At 45.4% G+C, this 23005-nt stretch overlaps 3 protein-coding genes across 9 annotated transcripts in view; all 3 read left to right on the forward strand.

Moving 5' to 3' along the window:
- FAM219A (family with sequence similarity 219, member A) overlaps positions 1-13503 on the forward strand; it is a 61336-nt gene extending 47833 nt beyond the window's left edge. For 2 of the 6 annotated variants that reach the window (XM_011950534.1, XM_011950535.1), the window contains exons 2-6: positions 5722-5821; positions 8893-8995; positions 9235-9315; positions 9981-10035; positions 10564-13503. In XM_011950534.1, coding sequence (XP_011805924.1) covers positions 5722-5821; positions 8893-8995; positions 9235-9315; positions 9981-10035; positions 10564-10719 — 495 coding nt within the window. In that variant the 3' untranslated portion in view covers positions 10720-13503. Of the gene's footprint in view, positions 1-5721; positions 5822-8892; positions 8996-9234; positions 9316-9980; positions 10036-10560 lie in introns of all 6 variants that reach the window. The other 4 variants (XM_011950537.1, XM_011950538.1, XM_011950533.1 and 1 more) reach the window with 3 other exon arrangements.
- Positions 13504-13833: 330 nt separating this feature from the next.
- LOC105517821 (chromosome unknown open reading frame, human C9orf24) overlaps positions 13834-23005 on the forward strand; it is a 17852-nt gene continuing 8680 nt past the window's right edge. Inside the window, exon 1 of one of the 2 annotated variants that reach the window (XM_011950544.1) lies at positions 13834-14186. In XM_011950544.1, the coding sequence (XP_011805934.1) occupies positions 14052-14186 (135 nt within the window). In that variant the 5' untranslated portion in view covers positions 13834-14051. The remainder of the gene's footprint in view (positions 14187-23005) is intronic. The other variant, XM_011950543.1, reaches the window with a different exon arrangement.
- On the forward strand, positions 17859-18221 carry LOC105517822 (40S ribosomal protein S21). The gene has a single exon (XM_011950546.1). It carries the CDS (start codon positions 17903-17905, stop codon positions 18152-18154), a length of 252 nt encoding a protein of 83 aa, XP_011805936.1. The 5' UTR covers positions 17859-17902; the 3' UTR covers positions 18155-18221.

The following is a 23005-nucleotide window of genomic DNA, read 5'->3' on the forward strand; positions in this document are numbered from 1 at the left end:
AATAATACCTTTATCATAGCGCAACTTTCTATAAAAAAAAAAAAAAAAAAAATTAGTACTCTTCCCAATTAACTCCAGACAGAAAACTAGGAATGTCCAGAACCTTTGTTTTACATTTTATATCGGAAGCCTGCCAATTCTACTCTTTTTTGACATCTTCCTTTCTGTCCTTTTATCTTCTGCTGCTGCTTGGTTCAGGCCCCCGTTATCTCTTGCTAGCATTGTTGTGGTAGTTTCCTAATTATCCTTACCTCCAGTCTCACTCCCTTCCCACTCGTCTTGCACATGGCTGTCGGAAGGTCCTTTTCCATCTCGAATCTGAACATGTTTCTCCCTTCTTAAGGCTTCATTGGCTCCCCATCGTCTTCTGAGTAAAGAAAAAAATCAAAGCCCATATTCCAGCATGATCTGAGTTCCCTCCTGACTCCACCAACTTGATTTCCTGCAACTTTTCACCATACCTTCTAAGCTTCAACTATAGCAAAATGTCGACCATTCCTTGAATGTACTATGCTAGTTTCGTGCTTCTGAGACTTTTCACATGTTCCCTGAATGTCCTTACTCCTCGCTCTTAAACTAACTGGTGACCTAATGTTTTAAGATCTTTTCAAGTGTCTCCTTTGACCACCCTCCCTTTGTCTCATTCCCTCTACTTTTATATGGCTCTTGGTTATGTTTATTAATAATTATTGGGAGCTTCTTAAAGATGAACTGTTTTCTTTTCTTTCTTTTTTATTTTTATTTTTAAAGACAGGGTCTCAATATGTCAATATGTTGTCCAGACTGGACTTGAACTCCTGGGTTTAAATGATCCTCCTGCCTCAGCCTCATGTAGCCAGGACTACAGGTGCATGCCAGCATGCCCAGTTGCGACTCTTTTCTATTTGTATTTGTGAGCCCTAGCATCGTTAAATAAATGAAAGAATTGTATCATGCTGGAGTGAGGGAAGAGAGGAAACAGGGTGCCCTGTGGCCAGGCCTTTCATCACCCTAAGGAGGGCACACCTTTTCTACAGATACCTCCATATATAAGCCAGGCTCCAACCTATGTGGTGTCAGGGCTGCAGCTGCAGGCCAGCCGCTCCCAGTGCACACTGACCATGATAGTGTATTCCTCACTGAACCTATAATAGCGATATCTTTATAGTTAACATGGATATAGTGCTCAGGGTATACTATGCTAAGGACTATTCTAACTGCTTAATACATATTAACTCCTTCTATCCTCACAAGAACCCTTGACCTAGGTATTAGTGTTGGTCCCATTTACAGATGAGGAAGCTGAAACCCAGATCTTACAGCTACTAACTGGAGGAGCTGGAATTTGAACCTAGGCAGTCTGGCTCCAGAGTCTGTGCTTTTAACCATTACAATCTTCCTTTCAGTTTGTGTGGCAAGGAGAATGGGATTGTGTAGGTTGTCTTCCTTTAGTCAGAGCATTCCCTTAGCACTGAGAGTGAGGTCAGACCATCCAAGCCATATGTCTGTTGCCCAGTGGAGGAGTATAATTTGAATGTTGAGGAGGCAATCACATGTCTACTGGGTACTTAGGAGAATCAGATAAGCTCATGGATCTGAATACATACATTAGGAACTACAAGACCCTCTACAAGTCTTCTTTTTTGCCACCCGGAGTCCTACCAGAGTAGCCCGTAAAGGTCTGCGGGTCATTCAGGAAAGCAGACTCTTCCATCTGCTTCTCCAGATCCTCCTTCTTAAGACTCCAGGTATTAGCCTTGAAGGTTCTACACTTTGTTTTTTTTCCTTTGTTTCCCTTTTTACCCACCCAATTTTATCCTGCTTATTTGGGATCTCTTGGGTCCCAGCCTACCATTGTATTGGCTGCACTACCCACAGCTCCAACAAGTAAAGCCAGCCAGCTAAAGACAGTTCTCGAGTTGGTACAGCCCTGGGGCAGGGGGACAAAGGAAGAGGTTAATATGCAGACTGATGCTTGGGCCTGCAGGAATGGAGCAGCCTCCCAGAGGGCCTCTCTTTAGCTCCAAGCCCAAGTCATGTTCTTTTCCCTATGTCCCTCCCTGCATGCTTTGACAGGTTATTGACTCCATCACTGACCTTGGGTAAGACACTTCTACTCTCGGCCCAGGTTTCCTCATTTTTAAAAAGAATGGGTGATAAGTTGATATCTGTTGAAGCTGTTAATAGGTATCCATGATTTCACTATATTATTTTCTCTACTTGTTATAATTTCCATAATGAAACATTTTTAAAGATTTAAAATCAAAAGATTTTAACCTTTTAAAAAAAGTAGAACCTTTCCTCCAACCAAAATGTTGCAACAGGCTAATATATAAATGAAATAAAGGTGAATCTACTTTTATTAAAGGGAAGCCAGACCCCCATTCTATAGCTCCCCCCTCACAATCACTCAGGGAACACAGTTTAATGAAAATCAGTGGACCAAACTATTATAATTCTAAGAATTCTTCTGACGCTTTTGCCTTCCTCTAGCTATATTGGCTTTGCACTAGCCATTAGCCTATATATCCTGTCCCAGAAACAGTGAGGCTGGGCTGTTAATCATTTCTGTAGTCTTTGGAGAGTTTATTTGAAGGGTTGCAGAAACAGGGTTTGCTGTTAGAGATGCATTTCAATGTCTGTCTCTGCTGAGTGTTTATTAATAATCTTGTTAATCTCTAGTTCCCGGATCTAGCTCACGCCTTCAGATGTCCTTGGGGGGCACTTTAAATTCTCCCTGATTTCTTGGAGCCAGGCACTTCCTTCTGCCTGGAGTCTTTTCTGATACTTATATTCATGAATATTTTACATTTAATCTCCCTGATTACATTGCCATGAGACGGTTGTGGTGCATTGGCTGCATTTCTAAGGGAAGATATAGAGGAAGCTCACAGTAAAGGCTTATGTTTGCAGGCACAGTGCCAGCGATCTTTGTGCTTGCCATGAAGGTGGCCTTCTGTCATGGATAGTGATGGAGGAGATGCTGAATGGTGGGCTTTGCATGGGACCTCTCAGCCTAGGGCTCTGCCACCTGGTCAGGCCCCTCCTGAGTTGTGGTCCAGAGGAGCTGGCAGTTTCACTCAGGATCAAATACCACCAGGAACTGTGCCGTAGGCCTCAAGGACCACATGTGGGTCCCTGTGACCAGAGTTGCTCAACAGCTGCCTAGCCCTGTCCTTCCTGTGCAATCTACCTCCCATGTTACCATTTACACCCAGTACCTCCAGACTGAGAGAAGAAACTTTGATTAACTCATCTGCACTGAGGAGTAAAAAGTTAGCCCCAAACGTCTAAGGGCTTGTGTTTTTAAAACTCAGCCCCAGGGAAAGGATGGTGAGGCCTAACACTCTCATGTGATAGATGGGGTGGAAGGTTAAGGAGGAGAAGCAGGATTGAAATGCCACAGATTTAGAAGTCTTCAGTATAAAAATGCCCATCAGAACTATAGGAGACATCAGGGCTCCCTAAGGAGCGAGAGGAGGGCCAAGGGCAGGACCCCACAGAGGAGGCAAAGGGTTGTGGGAGGACAGAGAAATGATAGAGAGGCAAGAGATGAGCCAAGGGAGGAAGCCTTTTCCAAATGGATGTGGTATATGTGACATGTGATGAATGCTACCAAAAAAGTGAAGGAATGTGACTTGGGACTTGGAAATGTGCCAGTGCTGCCCTGGTAGGGTCCTATCAGCATGTTTATGGGATTTGCCCTTTAAAAAGCCTTCCCTCTGGCTGCTTTGCAGCGAGCACTTTCTGTGGCCCACAGGAAATCCAGAGCCCAGCTGTTCCATCTTCACCTCCCCTGCAGGTAGCAGCTGAGAGACTGTTTTGGCTGCAGAGAGGCACATCAGGGCCAGTAGAGGTTTGCTTCTCCAAGGCTGTGCAGGACAGGTGTTGCCTATGAGTCTCCCAAGGAGGTTGCTGAGCCAAGGAGGATGAAGGACTTGTAGCATGGGAAGTTGCCCAAGATGCAGGCACTGCGGCACCTAGCCTTTCTGAGCAAAGCCTTCTGCCCTTCTTCTACTCAGTCAAGGCTAAGGACTAGGGATCAAAGCAGGGGAGGGAGGCACAGGTTTTGCCCTCAGGAACTTGCAAACCCCTGTGGCAACACAGCCCACCCAGAGTCTTGTGCTCTGGATGGCCTGAAGGAACACAGACAAGGCCAGGATTTCCCTCTCAAACCTACTAGACTTTTCCCTTTCCCCTTAGTGACAAGCATGTTTTCATTCCCACTGCCTCATTTTAAAGGGAACAGAAGTGGTTATATATCCTTCCCTTGCTGGGTCACCAGCAGCCACTCAGATCGCTGGGCCTGACACCGTGGCAGCATTCTACATGCCCATCTGTCTACTCCCTGCATCCGCAGAGGCAGAACAGGCAGCAGCCTTGGATCCCCTCTGCACTCCTCACACCTTAGGCTTAGCACTCTACAGGCCCTGGTTAAAACGCAAAGACAACTAGGATGGCAGCACCCCTGTCAATGGTTGGTCCTCAGAGTCTCAGGGAGAATGTGGATGACTTCAGCCACTTCCAACTGACTGAGGCAGGCTGGGCCAGGGCCCTGGATCTTGCAGCAGAGGAGGGTGTTTGGGAGGGGATGGCAAGGCTAGATAAGGACTCTTAGCTGGGCATGGTGGCTCACGCCTGTAATCCTAGCACTTTGGGAGGCTGAGGCAGGCGGATCATGAGGTCAGGAGTTCGAGACCAGCCTGGCCAATATGGTGAAACCCCGTCTCTACTAAAAATACAAAAATTAGCTGGGCATGGTGGCATGCACCTGTAGTCCCAACTGCTTAGGAGGCTGAGGCAGGAGAATCACTTGAACCTGGGAGGTGGAGGTTGTAGTGAGCTAAGATTGTACCACTGCACTCCAGCCTGGGCAACAGAGCAAGACTCCGTCTCAAAAAAAAAAAAAAAAGACTCTGGACAGCACAGTACCCAGCCCAATTAGAGATTAGTGAAGAGGGCAGTGAAGAGGATGTCAAAGGTTCCACACTCAGGACAATACACAGAATTTGTGCTTTCCTATCTTCCTGGCCATCTATAGAATCAAGTGTTTTGCCCTCTGGGCAGCAAAAGACTAACTGGCCACCTGCTGGTTTGTCATTATTTGTCTTCTCATCTACCATACCTAGCCAACTTTTCAGGTTCTCCCAGGAGACACTCTTTAGGCATCATTTGTGAACTGGAGAAGTCCTCATTAGAACCATTTTTTGTCCAGTGGCTGTAGCCTTGAAGGCTGGTGTGGCTTGGCCAGTCAGTTCTCTGGATCCTGTGAAGGAACCTGTCCAGCACTGGGAAATAGAGGGAGATGACCCATCTCAGACAGCACCTACTCTCCCCTTAACCCCGACTTAAACTCACAGGAACCTAGGAAGACCTTGCCAAGCAAGTACACAGGAAGGGCCTGAAGGGAAGGGCTACTAGTATGGCAGTTAGGAGAAGGAAGTCCTGTGAGTTTAAAGAAATCATGATGGGCTTTCTGGAGGAGGCTGGACCACACAGGACTTTGAGGACAGACACCAAGTTGGGTGTACGTGAAACCCAGATCCTTGGTTCTTCTACCTAGCCCAGTGTTTTTGTCCCACAGTAGATAGGTCTGCCCCTCTCTCCCTGAATGCCCTGCCTGCTGTGAGTGGTGAATGCTCACAGAAGCCCAGAGAGCAGGTAGGAAGGCTAGCTTCAGGGCTGAGAGCAACCCCTGTCTTCACTCCCTAACAACTCTGTCTTACTGCTTTCTCCCCACAGGACCCAACCGCCGCCTCCATCTCAGACGGAGACTGTGACGCCCGGGAGGGTGAGTCAGTAGCCATGAATTACAAACCATCCCCGCTCCAAGTGAAGCTGGGTGAGTGTGTCTGGGGGGTGAGGGAGATGTGGGGAGTAGGCAAGATGCTCTGGGCTGGGTCTACAATGAGGTGCCACAAATAAACCAGCTCAGCCTAGATGATTCCAAGACTCAAGCCTTCAAGTCATTGGCACTGCCAGGCACCTTGTCTCCTGCAGGCAAAGAGGGCAATTACAGTTCTCTGCAGGAGCCTGAAACTCTAAGAGGCATCTCTGAAGCCAAGGATGTTCCAGGTATTCTGGGGGATAGCTGCAGGGTTTTCATGGAACCCTAGAGAGAGGATTTGGAAGTCCCATAAAACACTGGATCAGGCTGAGAGGAAGCTGCCTTAGAAGTGGGGTGTTACTTGTTATGTCTAAGGGATAGAAAGGAATGAGAGTTTCAATCCTAGAAGCCGAGCCCTTCTCCCGATTACAACCTCAGCCCATCTAGAGATCTCTGGGCCCAGTTGGCACCTATTTGGGGGATTTTTCCCTTAGTTTCTTAGAAAACCCAAATATCTCCCTCCCTTTCTGGGTCACATTTCCCTTGTGGCTTTGTCTCATGTCCACTCCAAAGTCAGTTTACTGTGCAGCCTGATCCTGTGAAGTCCCCTCGCTCCTGGCCACTGTCCACAGCTCCTGCCACCATTGCCCTCCCTTAACCCCATGTGCTGCCCGTCTCCCTTCAGGGACCAAAGTTTCACTGTCTCACGGCTGCTGTATATAACACACTTTTATGAAAACTTTGGTTTCTTGAAGAGAAATTACAAAACAGGACATACAGGAAAGAGTTTACAATTAAATATAGTCATTATTATCCTTCCAAGCTCCTCTGCCATCCAGGCCACCGTCCTGTCCATCCTCCTCCTCAGGCTCCAGGTGCCCAACAATTACTGATGCCTCCTCAGTTCTAAGGGCCCTTTCCCTACAACTTTCTCCCTCCTTTCCACAGAGGCCTGTACTTTTATTATTCAACTGCTATTTTTTTTTTTTTCTTACCTTGCTTGCTTCACTCCTTCCAGACCACATCCAAGGAGCCCCTCGAGCTGTTTTTCTAAACGAGAATAGTTCTCTCCTTGGAATTTGTTTCTATTCCTAGGACATCAGATTAAAACTGCAGCCAATTTTATTTACTGGGGGGACGGGGTTGGTCTTTTATTTTTTTCTTTTTTCTTTTCTTTTTTTTTGAGACAGAGTCTCTCTCTGTTGTCCAGGCTGGACTGCAGTGGCATGATCCTGGCTCACTGCAACCTCTGCTTCCCCGATTCAAGCGATTCTCCTACCTCAGCCTCCCAAGTAGCTGGGATTATAGGTACACACCACCACGCCCAGCTAATTTTTATATGTTTAGTAAGGATAGGCTTTCACCATATTGGCCAGGCTGGTCTGGAACTCCTGGCTTCAAGTGATCCACCCACCTCGGCCTCTCAAAGTGCTGAGATTATAGACATGAGCCACCATGCCCAGCCTAATATTGTTTAATGTAACAATACAAGTATTTTAACAAGCATAACTTCTTTACTCTCCCCCATCACATTCTCCTCCTAAGAGGTAACCATTCCAAGCCTTTTTAGTTTTTGTAGTTTTACTTTGTATTTTAATATAAGTGGTGTCATATTGTGCACATTTTCTGAAACTTGGCCTTCCCTCTCCCACCACCTAAATCTTGGAGCTCCTTCTAATGTCAGCATATAGTGCCTTCATTCTTTTAAATGGTTGTATAGTAGTCTGTAGTTTGGTTTTGCCAGTTTATTGTTTGCTTTTTTCCCACTATTTCAGACAATTTCAGCAAGTTTTAAAATCACATCTTTTTTCCTCCCCATTACATTACCATCAAAGCTCCTCATGAAAATTCACAGCATTGTCCCAGTTGCACCAAGTACCGCCAGAAACTTTAAGGCAAATTGCACCCCCTAGAGGCCTAGAGTGGTAATGGCAGCTGCCACCTGCTGGAAATAAGCTGGGAAAAAACTGGAATCAGATGAGCAGTGGCAAAGAAAGAGGGTCAAAGAGTAGGAGACAGAGATTCAGAGACATGAGGTCAGGGGAAATTTCAAAGTGAGTCACAGTAGCTGTAAAGGTCCTCCCCATCCTTACCCTCTGGAGCATTTGGTTATTTTATGAGTCATTTTCCCTAGTGTCCCTCTCTACCTAACAGTTCCTTTTCTTAGATCTGGGCTTTAATTGAGATGAGTAGGGAAGGGCAGATGGGACTCCTCCAAGACCCAGGCAGATACTTCCGGGAACAGTTGTCTCATACCAGGCAGTGGAGTGGGTCACCTGATGGCTAGCTCCATGAACCTGGTAGGCTTTGGAACCTTGGAGAACTCAGACCTTGGCAAAGGAGTCAGGAGCACCACTCAGGCAGCGTAGCCAAATGGGCTCCCCCAGCCTCCTGCCCCTTATCTTGCAGCCCCATCCTGCCCCTCCCACATCACAATCTTCAGTGGCTTCTTTTTCCTTCTGTGTTAATCCCAAACTCCTCTGTCTGGCATTCAAGTCCTTCATGTTCTGAGTTTGTAACCAGAGACAGTCTTCAGCCCCTTAGCACAGGACCTGACATATAATTAGTGACATAGATATTTGTTGAATGAATAAGTGGCTGAATAAATGAATTTTACTTCTCTAACCTGACCTTTCTCTTCACCCCTCTATCCAGAGCCACACTTATGCTCACTTTTAAATGCATTTTTGCATGCACTGTCCCTCCTTCCTAGAATGCCCACCTCTCTCCAAGTCATGGTGTCACCTAAAGGAAGCCCTCTCTGACTGTGCCAGGCTTCTGTGATTATCTCTTCTCCTCCAGCCTTTCCCTGGCATCAAGTACACACTAACTACCCTAACATGGGAGCTGTAGTTCCTGGAAAACAAGGGACAGCCTCCTCTTTTTGCCCCCTACTGTCTGCCTCAGGTTGTGCAGGGCCAGGCACTAGCTCCACAAAGCAGCAGGGGCCTGGAGTTGTGATCCCTGCCTCAGTCCTTCTAGGAGCAAGTGGTTTCACAGTGGAGGCCCAGCCCAGGCTGCCCTGAGTAGTAAGGCAGGGTGGCCTCAGGGGCAGGACACAGCTTCCTTCCCATGTTCTCTTGCAGAGAAGCAGAGGGAACTGGCCCGGAAGGGCTCCCTGAAGAATGGCAGCATGGGTAGCCCTGTCAACCAGCAACCCAAGAAGAACAATGTCATGGCCCGAACAAGGTAGAGGCCCTCCCTACCCAACCTGGACCCTGCCAGCCAGGATCTATTTCTGCTGGTCCTGAGCCTCCCTCTCTTCCCCTGCTCCTCAGGCCCGGCTCCTCTCTGAGAGGAGACAGCCTTAACAGGATCCAAGGTGGGGAGGGAGGGAAGGAAGGAAGTGGTGGGACGGGACCTAACCCAGTCTGTTGCCAGGTTTCTATGCTCCACTTGCCACTCTAACTCCCAAAATCTTCACCCAGGCTGGTTGTCCCCAATAAAGGGTACTCCTCGCTTGACCAGAGCCCCGATGAGAAGCCACTGGTAGCCCTTGACACGGACAGGTGTGTATGGGGGTTTGGGGGCAGCTGGGCAGCCCAAAGGAACCTGTGTAGCACAAGTGGACTATACAGGCCATACCTGCTCTAATGTCAGAATTGGGGTATTCTTCAGCCAGAATCTCTCCAAGGGTGAATTCTCCAGGGATGGGAATTTTTTTACACCAGGGACTAGGGGTTGAAGAAAGGTGGCAGAGAGAGGAAAGGGGGGCCTGCGCTGTCTGCTGTCATCCTGGGACAACTGATCCAACGGTTGTCCCTAACTGGCCTGTGATGTTGTCTCTGGACAGCAGAATATGATGCTTAATGCCCCATCCCCTCAGGGAGGAGCCCTACTCCCTGGAAAACACTTGGCTACACTTGGACTTTGGGAATACCCTACAAGTCAGGGTGATTTGAGTCTAGAAAAACAAAAGATGAGAAGGAAGGGGGTGAAAGGAGTAACTGCTATATTTAGAAGGAGGTTAAGGATAGCAATTGATTTTAAGGGTGGGGCTAGGGAACTTGTCTTTAAAATCCTGCATTTGCACAGCAAGCACAGTTTGTATTGAGATTTTGCCATTTGGAACTATGAGGGAGGTGTGGGATGCTGACTAATGGGAGGTGGGATTGCGGAGAGTTTTCTATTTAATTTCTTGGTATCACTTTCCCTCTCTTTCCTCCATGGCCAGCGATGATGACTTTGATATGTCTAGATACTCCTCCTCCGGCTACTCCTCTGCTGAGGTGAGCCCCTACCCCTTCTCACCCTAGACACCACTGGGCAGGATCATCGCCATCAGGGGGAGGGCTGGGGCCAACGCCCAAGTACAATGAAAAAGAGGGCTGGGCAGGGCTGGGTGGTGCCCTGCACAGGGTGGGCCTGGGATAGGATGGAAAAGAAGTGGTTACTGGCCTCAAGTGCAGGGAGCCTAGGGTTAGGAGTGGGGCTTTAGATTGCAGCAGGCCATTTAAATAGAACAGGTGTAAAATACAGGTGATATCCTCTAGTAGCCAGCCTGAGATAGGGACAGGACCAGAGGTGTGAAGTTGACCTTAGAATGGGGAGGGATGACTAGAAAGAGAGGCCAGAGGTGGAGGAGGGCGCCTAGGCAGGAGCAGGGCCTGGGGGTATGGACAGACGTGGGACAGAGCGGGGCTGACATCCAAGGCACCGGCTGGACTGGGGCACAGACGGCCTGGAGTGGCCACAGAGCCGTGGGTGGTGCCTCCCTGCCGCTCGGGCCTGACCTCCCTCCCCTTTGCCTACAGCAGATCAACCAAGATTTGAACATCCAGCTGCTGAAGGATGGCTATCGGTTAGATGAGATCCCCGACGACGAGGACCTAGATCTCATCCCCCCCAAGTCCGTGAACCCCACCTGCATGTGCTGCCAGGCCACGTCCTCCACTGCCTGCCACATTCAGTAGCGGGCGGGGCTGCTGCGGCCGCCAGGATGGGGCCGCCAAGGGCTGGGCATGACGGGCAGAGGCCGACCCCTCCCCAGCTCGTCTGTCTGCCCCCCGGCCCCGCGCCCCTACAGCCACCAACCTTGTATAACAGTCATTGCTTCCTCCTATGGTAGGACGTGTACCTCTGTGTGTTCATGGAGCCGGAGAAACCAAAACCGGGTCTCTCTCCACCCAGGAGCTGAAGAGGGGTGGGGGCCATTTGTTCAGTTACCTGGGGGAACCTCACCCAGCACCCTGCCCCACTTCCCAGGGCTGCAGTCCGGTGGCCAAAAGAGAAGACTGGACGGGAGGGAGGTCAACATTAACGAGTGGGGGGATCACAAAGCCAGGGGCTTGGCCCCACCCCAGCGAAGCCATGAACCCCCCAGCCCCGGCCTCAGCCTAACCAGGAAAGGGGCTCAGAGGAAGAAAGGCCCAGGGCAGTGGGGATGGGTCCCAGCACCTTGGAGCCCCCTTCACATGCCCCCTACCGGTCCATGTTTCTATTTGCATTTCCCCCTCCTCAGATGGGAATCCTGGCAAAGCTGCCCAACCGGGTAGTGCCCCTTACCCATCAGATCACTGCCTTCTTCCTCCTCTTGCCCCATTCACCCGCTTCCTTGCTCCCTGGGAGTGGGGCAGGGTAAGGTGGGCCTTAGAGACAGGCTGAGGTTTGAGTGGTGTGATCTGTCCTCATTGGCCCCTCACCAATGCATCTATCTCTCTGCCACCAGCCCACCCCACCCCCACCCTCACCTATCCTTCTGCTCATTGGTCTCAATCCCAGGCTGGAAGCAGGGAGTAAGGCTGGCCTCCAATGGCCCATTCCCCTCATCCCAGCCCAAGACCCGGGAGGCTGCTTCCCAGTAAGAATCCAGGAGCAAGCTTTGGAGAATCCAGTGGGCTGAGTGGCTGTATGGATGTGGTTGTTTGGATGTGGCAGGGAGTGCTTAGCACAATGTGTGTATATCTCTGAGGCTGTCAGGGGGTGGGTGTGTATGTGTCTCTGTTGGACCTGTCTCTCCTCAGTCTATTCCTGTCATAGATGTGGGTGTCCCTGGTGGGCAAGTGCCTGTGTGGTCTGTTTACAGTGCAGAAGGCGGCTCAGCAGTGCAATGGGCTGACAGCCTTGGACCAGGAGTCAGAAGCCTGGGTTCTGGTTGTAGCTCTGGCCCCTCCCTGTGATCTTCAACAAGCCACTTGCTTTCTCTGGTCTTCAGTTTCCTCAACTAGAAAATGAACAGCAGCTGAAATTATGTTTAAGATCCTTTTATACCTGAAAGAGTTTCTTTATAGGAATTTCTGTGGTGGGGTGGGGGCGATCTCTGTGTGTCTCAGTACACCTAAAGGTTGGGGTGGGGCTGAGTTGTGTGTCTCTGTGGAAAGGGGAAGGGGCAGTTCCTATCAGGACTGTGTATGTCTGAGCACACGTGGCTCTGTTTGGGATTACGTGTTTTCTGTGAATGTGTATGTGTGTTGGGGGGTGTCTATTGTGTGTAGCTGTATAGGGTGTCTGTAGGTCAAGATGTGTATACAGCTGCTTCTGCTATTGCTGGTTTGGGGGAGGGTTCCAGAAAGCTGAGGCTGAAAATCAAGAGGGAAGAGGTAAGGAAGGCCCTCCTCTGGAGCTAGGCAGTGTAGACCTGACACCGTGTGAAGAAAAATGAAAGCACAGACAGCCTAAAACTGCACAGGCCTGTGCCCACATACCTTATAGCACAGGCCCAGGTGGATCATCTCATGCTAACACCCCACATGTGCTGCTGGATCCACTCCCATAGATCCACTCACATGATGCAGGCATGCAGTAGATTCACCCACAGCCCACTCTCTGGACACCAATCCTGGGAGGTGGCAGCTGGAATGGGGAGCAATGAGAGGAGGGAGTGAGGCTGTTGGCTTAGGAAGGGTGGCACCTCTCCCTGCATCATACCCAGGAAGTGCCAATTCCAAAATATTGGGGTGCAGCTTACCACCCCCCACTCCTCCAACCCATCCCTACCTCCTCTAGTGCCAGGGACCCAAGTTAGATGATGAGAAAATGCCAAACAAAGGGAGGCAAGGACAGAGAAGGTACCTGCAGGACCCACAAGGCTCATACTGGCCCCCATCTGAGCCCACCTCTCCCACCCAGATCAACATCCCCCCAACCCCTGTGCCCCCATCATCTGGAACCCAGAGCCAGGCCTCCCACTACCACCACCACCACCCCGGGGCTCCTTGATTCACCTTTCTAGAACATGGGTACCTCCTCTTTTGGGGGGCTCATTTAGACTGCTGCCTTTGCTGCTGACTTGCTGTGTGACTCGGGCCCATTGTTCAATCCCTGTGGCCCTTAGACACCAGGGAAAATCTCCCTCCCACAGGACATACTAGTTCCCTGGCAGGCAAGGGCTTCCAACTGAGGCAGTGTATGTGTGGCCGAGAGAGGCAGGAAGCCGGCAGTGGCAGCTTCTGTGTCTAGGGAGGGGCGTGGCTCCCTCCTTCCCTGTCTGGGAGGTTGGAGGGAAGAATCTAGGCCTTAGCTTGCCCTCCTGCCGCCCTTCCCCTTGTAGATACTGCCTTAACACTCCCTCCTCTCTCAGCCGTGGCTGCCACCCAGCCAGGTTTCTCCGTGCTCACTAATTTATTTCCAGGAAGGTGTGTGGAAGACATGAGCCGTGTATAATATTTTTTTTAACATTTTCATTGCAGTATTGACCATCATCCTTGGTTGTGTATCGTGTAACATAAATAATGATATTAAAAGCATCAAACAAGCCAGCCTCAGCTCCCTCCCTGGGGTATGGGCAAGGGGCAGATGGGCTGGGAAGCAGAGAGAACCAGTCCTCTGGGCACACGTTACTCCACCTCCACCCGTGGGTTCCCAGGCATGCCACTGACCTGCTGCATGACCCTGGATAAGTCACAACCCCTCCGAACCTCTGTTTCTCTTCAACAGTGAGAAGCCTGACCTAGAAGATCTCCAGAGGCCCTCTGAACTCTTAGAAATTGGGCTTTTTTGATAGACTTGAGGCAGGAAGGGGTCAGGATCAGGGAGGGAATTTGACCTCCTCACCTTCCCGGGGATGGGGCTGAGTCAGGTGATATCACAATGGGCAGTGCCCATCCTGGAGGGGACGTCAGTGTGGGGTGGGAGCAGGAAGGCTGTTGGGGAAGGAAGCTGAGAGATCCTCTGCAGGAGGGTATTACAGCAGCTAGGGGCACCTGCCAGGCTGGAGGTGTGGGTTATCTAGGGGAAGGGTGGTCACTGATGTCCAGCAGGAGCCCTTGACAGGTAGAGCCCATCACAGCATCTCCAAGACCACACCATGTTCCTGTTCTCCCGTAAGACCAAGACCCCTATCAGTACCTACAGTGACTCCTACAGGGCTCCCACCTCCATCAAGGAGGTCTATAAGGAGCCACCTCTATATGCCTGGGAAGCCAACAAGTTTCTGACTCCGGTAAGTGGGAGATTGGCGGGGAGGGGCAGGCCAGAGTGTATGGCCAGTCTGGATGCCTGGCAATGTGTGTGTGTAATTATTTGTAGCTTTGTGTGTGTGTGTGTTTTATTCATTTACCTAGGCACAGAATTTACAATGGTATGTAAAATACCACAAAATCCTGCCTTCATGGAATTACATTAGGGTAGGAGGTAGGAACAGGCAGATAATAAACAAGAAATAAACATGAGTTTTATAAATTCTTCAAAAATACTGTAAAGGAAATAAACAGAGTAGTGGAAGTGGAAATGGAAAGGGAGGGCTACTTAGGTCATGGAAAACCCTCTCTCAAGGTGACAATAAACTGAGACTGGAAGGATGAAATAGAACTAGCCACATGAAGAACTGAAAGAACAGAAGAGCTGAAAGTTCCAGATGAGTGATCAGAAAGTGCAAAGGCCCTGAGGCTGCCTATGGAATAGGCCAGAAACTGTCCTATATGCATCCCTTTAATGTATATGTATCACAGTTTCCTTGCGTCTGTGCTTGAAGATTGGTGGCCAGGTGGGAGGAAATCTGTGAGTCTAACTGTGACTCTGCCTAAGAGAATTTATCTGTGTGAACCATCCAACAAAACTTTGCTGAGTATCTTTATCTGTTGGCAACTCAGGATACAAAAGGGAAAGGCCAGACCTTGCCTTTGAGGAGCCCACAGCAAACAAGTGAACAAAGTAGAGTTGCCTGATGTGGAACATGCACCAGCAGAGGTGGAGAGCCAGAAAGGGGAGAGCACTGCCCAACCTGAAGGGCAGATCTACTGAGGGATCCAGGAGGAGGAGGCTTCCAGCAGAAGAGAGTCATGAGAAAACGCAGCCTGTGGGCAGGGACCTACCAGAAACTGAAACTGCTAGAGCAGGAGAGTGTAGTCCTTGGGTGAGGGAGGAGTCTCCAGACCAAGAAGGGCCTCTCTGGCTATGTTTAGGAGCGTGGACATAAGGCTCCAGGTTTTTGAACCTGGGAGGAAGAGTCATGGTTCAATTGTGAGTTAGGTCACTCTGGCCACAGTGTTAGGGAATTGCAGGGGCTGGGGTTGAGGGCAGGAAGGCCAGTGAGGGGTAAAAGATGAGGAAGGAGGATGTAGGTAGGAGATAAGGTGACTGTCACAGTGAAAAAATGAATTTGTTGAATAGGAGACAATTTTTTAAAATAATGTATTTTGTCTAACTACAAAATAAATATATGCTCAATGTAGAAAATGCGGATAACTCAGAGACGCACAAGAAAAAAGGTCTAAAATCCTACTACCTAAAATAACCATTGTTAATATATTATTATATGCCCTTTCAGGAAGCAAATATTGTTTATTATAAAAATAAATAAAATTTATTACAAAATGTTGTATTTAAAGAATCTTATTGAAAATTTAGGTTCTTTATAAAATTTTGCTAGTATAATCATTCTTATACATGTATCTTTGTACACATTTCCAATTATTCCCTTAGGATAAATTACTAGACATGAAATTATTGGGAGAAAGGCTATACACCTTTTTAAAACTTTTGCTATACACCTCAAATTGCCATAATAAGTAAGGGCTGTAACAATTTACATTTCCACAAGCAAAATATGAGAGTGCCTGACTGCTTTTCCATACTCAATAGGAGGGAATTTTAAAAAGTAGATGAACAGATTTTGGTCACCATCTGGATGGTGAGGGAAGAGATTAGGGTGACCCTTCAGTTTTTGGCTGTGGCAACTGGAGGAATGCTAATGCTATCAACTGAAGTTTGGAATAGCAGATTAGAGATTTGGAGTTCATTTTAGGACAAAAATATTTGAGGATATACAGGAAAAGATGTTCGGCAAGTAGTTAGATATAGTTATCTGAAGCAAAGGAAAGGTCTGGGTTATAGATAGAGATCTTGAAGTCATCATCATATAAATGGTAGGTGAAGTCATAGGAAGAGATGAAATTGCCAAAGAAGAGAGAGAAAATGGCCAAGGACATAACTTTGGAGAATATAAATATTTAAGGGTAGGTAAAGGAAGAAAAGCCATAAAAGAAGACAGGGAATTATTGCCAGAGAACTAGGAGGAAAATCAAAGATAAACCAATAAATACAGCATTATTAGCCAAAGATCAGTGTCAAGCATTAGTGACAGAGAAAGTGATCTCTTGGATGTAGTGACTCTTGGTAACTTAGCCAGACAGCTTCAGTGAATGGCGAGGAGTGAAAGTCAGATAGCAGTGGTATTAAGAATGAAGGAAAAGCCAGGCATGGTGGCTCACGCCTGTAATCCAAGCACTTTGGGAGGTTGAGGCAGACAGGCAGATTGAGCCTATGATTTCAAGACCAGCCTGGGCAATATGGTGAAATCCTGTCTCTACTAAAAATACAAAGATTAGCCAGGTGCAGTGGCATGTGCCCACAGTCCCAGCTACTTGGGAGGCTGAGGTGGGAGAATCACTTGAGCCCAGGAGGTTGAGACTGCAGTGAGCCGTGATCACACTACTTTACTCCAGCCTGGATGACAGAGCAAGGCCCTGTCTCTTTAAATAAAAAAAAAAAAAAAAAGAATGAAGGAAAGGCTTCTGCTTTTGGCAGTGTGGTGGTCTAGAAACTCTAAAGGGCCCTCCTGCTTTGAAACAACTTAAGTTCTGAATAAAAGTTAATTTTTATTTTGTGTTGGACTGTCATGGAGATGAGTGGTAAGTATGGTTAAAAAGACAGGATTGTCCTGAGGACAAATGCCATTATTAGCACTACAAACAGGCATTTAGGCCTTAAACTAGCTGAAAGATAGAGGAATTAAATCTGTAAATTCCAAATTTAACCAGAAAGTTTCATGTCTCTGCCCCCCAACATACACATACACACACACACCCCATGAATATTTATCTTCAATGGTGGAAAACATCCTCAATGTAGGTTTCCAGGTATCCTTTGAAGAAAGGGCAATTAAACATGAGCTCACAATAAGAGATAAAGGAAAACAAACACCATAGTACAGAATCTGCAGACACAACAAACAATAAACTTCAACTCCCAAGAATTTCAGATATTAGAATTAACAGTTAAATAATATAGAATAATTGGGCCGGGTGCGGTGGCTCACGCCTGTAATCCCAGCACTTTGGGAGGCCAAGGCGGGTGGATCACGAGGTCAGCAGATTGAGACCACCCCGGCTAACACGGTGAAACCCCGTCTCTACTAAAAATACAAAAAATTAGCTGGGCATAGTGGCGGGCGTCTGTAGTCCCAGCTACTCGGGAGGCTGAGGCAGGAGAATGGCGTGAACCCAGGAGGCGGAGTTTGCAGTGAGCCAAGATCGTGCCACTGCACTCCAGCCTGGGTGACAGAGCGAGACTCCGTCTCAAATAATAATAATAATAATAATAATAATAATAATAATACAGAATAATTATGATTTTTAAAAAAATGTGAAATCTGGACAGGCATAGTGGCTCACGCCTGTAGTAATCCCAGCACTCTGGAAGGCTGAGACAGGAAGATCACTTGAGGCCAAGAGTTCAAGACTAGCCTGGGCAACATAGTGAGACCTTGTCTCTATTTAAAAAATAAAAATAACTAAAAATATGAAATCATTAAAATAAGCAATAAGAGATTATTAAAAAAATGAGTAGACAAATGTAAAAAGGAACTGAATAGAATTTTTAGAAATGAAAAATGTTCTCTCTCGCGCGTGGTGTGGCAGCAGCAGGCTCAGCCTCGAGATGCAGAACGACGCCGGCGAGTTCGTGGACCTGTACGTGCCGCGGAAATGCTCCGCTAGCAACCGCATCATCGGTGCCAAGGACCACGCATCCATCCAGATGAACGTGGCCGAGGTTGACAAGGTCACAGGCAGGTTTAACGGCCAGTTTAAAACTTACGCTATCTGCGGGGCCATTCGTAGGATGGGTGAGTCAGATGATTCCATTCTCCGATTGGCCAAGGCCGACGGCATCGTCTCAAAGAACTTTTGACTGGAGAAAATCATGGAAGTGGAATATTTGTCATAAATAAATAGTGAAAACCTAAAAAAAAAAAAAAGAAAAAAGAAATGAAAAATGTATTTGCTAAACCAAAAACTCAGCAGATGGATTAAAGAGCAGAGTCAACACAGCTGAAAAGTCCAGTGAAATGCAAAATAGACTGAAAGAATTTTCCCAGAATGCAGCACAGAGAGACAAAGAGATGAAAATATGAAAGAAACATTAAACGATATGAAAGACAGAATGAGAAGATCCCACACACATCTAATGGGAGTCTCAGAAGGAAAGAGCATAAAGAACAGGCATTACCTACAAAGAAAAAGGCTCAGAATTTTCCAGAACTAACAAAATAAGTGAATCCACAAATGGAGAAAAAAATAGAAGAAATTCCACAGTTAGGCACCTCACAGTGAAACTGCAGTTCACCAGCTTAAGAGATGACCTTAAAAGCAGACAGAGAAAAAAATATTTTCAAAGTGTCATCCTTTCAAAAACCAAGAAAAGATAAGACATTTACAGGTAAACAAAAATGAAAATGTTTACTACCATCAGGTCTATATACAATAAAGGAACTTCTAAAGGATATACTCTGGGGAGAAGGAAAATGATCACAGAAGGAAAGTCTGAGATGCAAGAAGGAATGGTAAGGAACTGATAAACATGAGGTAAATTTAAGCAAACATTATCTATAGAAAATAATTACAATGGCTTTTAATTAGTAATATTTAAAGGAAGAACTAAAATATTAGAAAACTATCATTTAAGTTGGAATAGGACAGAGTTAGGTGTTCCTAGATTCTCTCATTGTTCTAAAGAGAGCACAAGATATTACAGTTTTGTACTGTCAACTAGCTGGAACTATACTTGCAAGAATTTCCTTTGCTAAATATTTCCCAATTGGCCATGAGAGAAATCTGCATATTTGGAAAGCATAAATGAAAGAATAGCCATTTTTACCCTCTGAAGATTGATGTGGGGTACCAAGCACTGTGGCAGCTTATGCACAATATTGCTGATTTAGTAGTTCACCTTATTGCCATAGGGCAGCATTTGGCTACAACTCCTCTAGCTCCCACTGGATCTCCTTCAGCCTCTCTGGGTCCTGGGCCAGGTGTATGTGCAATTCCACGGCAAAGGGCACCAGCTTGTCCTGAAGGCCATCCATATCATCAGTGTTGTAGGTAATGAGACAGACGCAAATTTGACTTTGTCCTCCTCATGAGTTCCAGTTTGTCCTTGCTCTTACCCACTTCATGTCCAGTTCTCCTTCCTGATACCAGCCACTGACTTCAGGCTTAAAAATAGATGCAAAGAAATAGCTTTGCAGAGTTCTTAACCAGTATCCACAATTGTGTAAAGTCTCATCTCTCAAGTAAATCCCTTATGCTATATCACTAAAAGTGGTTTCTCTGATCCAAATTTGACTGATATGGATACAATAAAAAAAGCTGAGTAAGTTAAAAAGTAACAGACAAAAGAGATTTTCAGATTAAACACACACACACACACAGTTTTTAGATGGATCACTACATAAATGACAAAGTTTCAATTCACCAGAAAGATATTATAATTACAAACTTGTATTGGCCTGATAGAATTACTAGAAGGACCTGTAATTCTAGCACTTTGGGAGGCCCAGGTAGGAGGATCATTTGAGCCCAGGAGTTTAGGACCAGCCTGGACAACGTAGCAAGACCCCATCTCCACAAAAAAATTTAAAAATTAGCTGGGTGTGATGGTGTGTGCCTATAGTCAGGAAGCTGAGACAGGAAGATGGCTTGAGCCCAGGAGTTTGAGGCTGCAATGAGCCACAATCACACCGTGTTCCAGCCTGGGTGACAAAGTGAGACCCTGTCTCAAAAACACAAAAACAAAGACAAAACAAAAATGCCAGCCTGAGCAACAAAGCAAGATATCATCTCTACAATTTTTTTAAAATAAAAATAAAGAATTACCAGACGGAGAAATTGGCAAAATATACCATATTAGATTGTAACACACTACAATTACTGATAGGTCAAGCAGACATCCCCAACCCCCCAAAAAAGCAAAGATCTAAAACTCTTGAAATATAATTAATATACTTGATTTCTTTAACATAAATAAAACCCTGAACCCAACAACTACAGATTTAAACATACAAGGAACATGATAAAAGTTGACCAAGTACTAGGTTATAAAACAAACATAAATAGAATTCAAAGATTAACATCATGCAAAATAACTGTCTCTAACCTCAATGTAATAAAATTACAGATCAACAAGAAAAAGATAACCAAAATCCTTTGTAAGTTTAAAATTTCGAAAAACACCATTCTAAATAATGGGTCAAATAAGAAATCAAAACAAATGGAAATATACTCAGAACTGAAAAGACTGCATATCAAAACTTGTGGGGTACAATAAAAGTTGTAGAGGAAAACCTATATCCCTAAATCCTTATCTTAAAAAAATGTGAAATATAAATTACCTCAGCATCAAACTTAACAACTTACGGGGAAAGGAATAAATGTAAAAAAAATAGAAGAATGGAGATAAGAAAATAAGAGCAAAAGTTAAACTAGAAAGCAAAGATTCAGCAAAATGAACAGGCAAAAGTTGATTCTTTGATGAGGCTCATAAAATAGACAAATCTCTAGAGAATTAAGAAAAACAAGGCACAGACAAATAAAAGAAGGGTCTAACAATGGATGTAGAAAAAAAAGTAAGAGAATGTTCTGAACAACTTTATGCTAATAAAATTGAAAACAAATGGACAAACACCAGAAAAATAAAACTTGCCAAACCCGTTCAAGAATTGGAAAAAATCTGAATGCTCCTATAACAATTTAAAAAATTAAACCAGTAATTTGAAAACTTTCCCCAAAGAAAACACCCAGCATAGATAAACAGTTACATTCCTCAAATGCTTGAAGAACAGTTGTCTTAATCTTATACAAACTGTCAGCGAACAGAAAAAAAGAGGATGCTTCCTAACTCATTCTATGAACCCAGCATAACTTTGATACAAAATTAATCAAGAAGGCCAGGTGCAGTGGCTCACACCTGTAATCCTAGGACTTTGAGAGGCTGAGGCAGGAGGATTGCTTGAGCCCAGGAGTTCAAGACCAGCCTGGGCAACATAGCGAGACCCCTTCTGTAAAAAAAAATTTAAAAATTAGCCAGGTGTGGTGGCACACACCTATGGTCCCAGCTGCTATGGAGGCTGAAGCAGGAGGACTGCGTGAGCCCACAAAAAAAATTAATCAAAAGTGTATAAGAAAATAAAAGTATACAGGCCAATTCACTCATAAATACAAAAGCAAAAATTCTAAATAAAATATTAGAAAACTGTATCCAGCAGTGTATAAAAAATAATTTGTGATGGTTACATTATATTTATTTCATAAGTGCAAGGATGGTTTAACATTAGAAAAATAAATATCATTCATCACATTAACAGATTCAAGAAAAAAAGATCATTTCAAAATATGCAGAAATGGACATGAGATCTTACTAAAAATTCTTGAACTGTACACTTTGAGTGAAGTTTATGGTATGTAAATTATACCTCAATGAAGCCATTTAAAAAAGACGCAGAAATAGCAGTTGCTAAAATATATTACCCATTTATAACTAAAAAAGAAAAACTTAGCAAATATAACCTGATTAAAAAAATACCAAAAATATACAGCCAACATTATTCTGATTAAATATTAGAAGCATTCTTTTAAAAGTTGGCATCAAGGCAAGGATGTTCACTACTTCTATTCAGCATTGTACTGGAGGTCCTGGCAAGGACACCACAAAAAAAGTAAAAAGATGTAAGAATAGGAAAGGAAAAAACAAAATTGTCATTATTTGCAGACAATACAACTGCATATATAGAATCTACAAATTGGCTGGCCCAAGGTAGTGAGTTATCTCAATTGATTGTTCACAGTCAGTTACAGATCAAACTCCTTGTTCCACTCTTTCTCTCCTTCTCACTAGTGTGCTGGACTAGTCTTAAAAAAAAAAAAAAAAGAATCTACACACATTGTTAGAATAATTGGATAAATATTAAAAGTCAATCACATTTCTTCACACAAACAAATATTTAGGAAGCATAATTTTAAAAACATACATCATTCATTCTAGCATCAAAAAATAATTAGAAATCTAATGATGTGTATAAAACTATATGGATAATATTATAAAACTATCGAATAATTTTTAAAAAATACTTAAATAAATGGAGAGATATAACATGCTCACGAATGGGAAGAGTTACTATCATAAAGATTCAGTATCACCAGGCACAGTTCTCAGCACTTTAGGAGGCTAAGGCAGGCAGATTGCTTGAACTCAGGAGTTCAAGACCAGCCTGGGCAACATGGTGAAACCTCATCTCTACAAAAAATACAAAAATTGGCAGGGCATGGTGGCGTGTACCTGTAGTCCCAGCTACTAATTAAAATCCCAACAGGATTTTTTGAAGACTTCAACAAACTTTTAAAAATTTATAGAGATGGGCAAAAGTTCAAGAAATAGCTATAACACACTTAAAGAAGATGAGTTATCCAAACTCCTGACAGATTAAATATGGAAAGTAAAACTGTTTTGTGTTTACAAGGAAATACAGAACATTGTCTCCATTATCTGAGAGTATGGATGAATTTCTTAAACAATTCACAGAAAGCACTGACCACAAACGAAGAGGTTCATCAAGACACTATAAAGAAAAGTATGGCCAGGCGCAGTGGCTCAAGCCTGTAGTCCCAGCACTTTGGGAGGCCGAGACAGGCGGATCACAAGGTCAGGAGATCGAGACCATCCTGGCTAACCCGGTGAAACCCCGTCTCTACTAAAAAATACAAAAAA

This window comes from Colobus angolensis, unplaced genomic scaffold, assembly GCF_000951035.1.
Source record: "Colobus angolensis palliatus isolate OR3802 unplaced genomic scaffold, Cang.pa_1.0 Scaffold308, whole genome shotgun sequence".
Taxonomy (NCBI): domain Eukaryota; kingdom Metazoa; phylum Chordata; class Mammalia; order Primates; family Cercopithecidae; genus Colobus; species Colobus angolensis.

Excerpts from the sequence above, each read along its gene's own strand:
- LOC105517822 (XM_011950546.1), top strand. The coding sequence starts at position 17,903 with ATGCAGAACGACGCCGGCGAGTTCGTGGACCTGTACGTGCCGCGGAAA.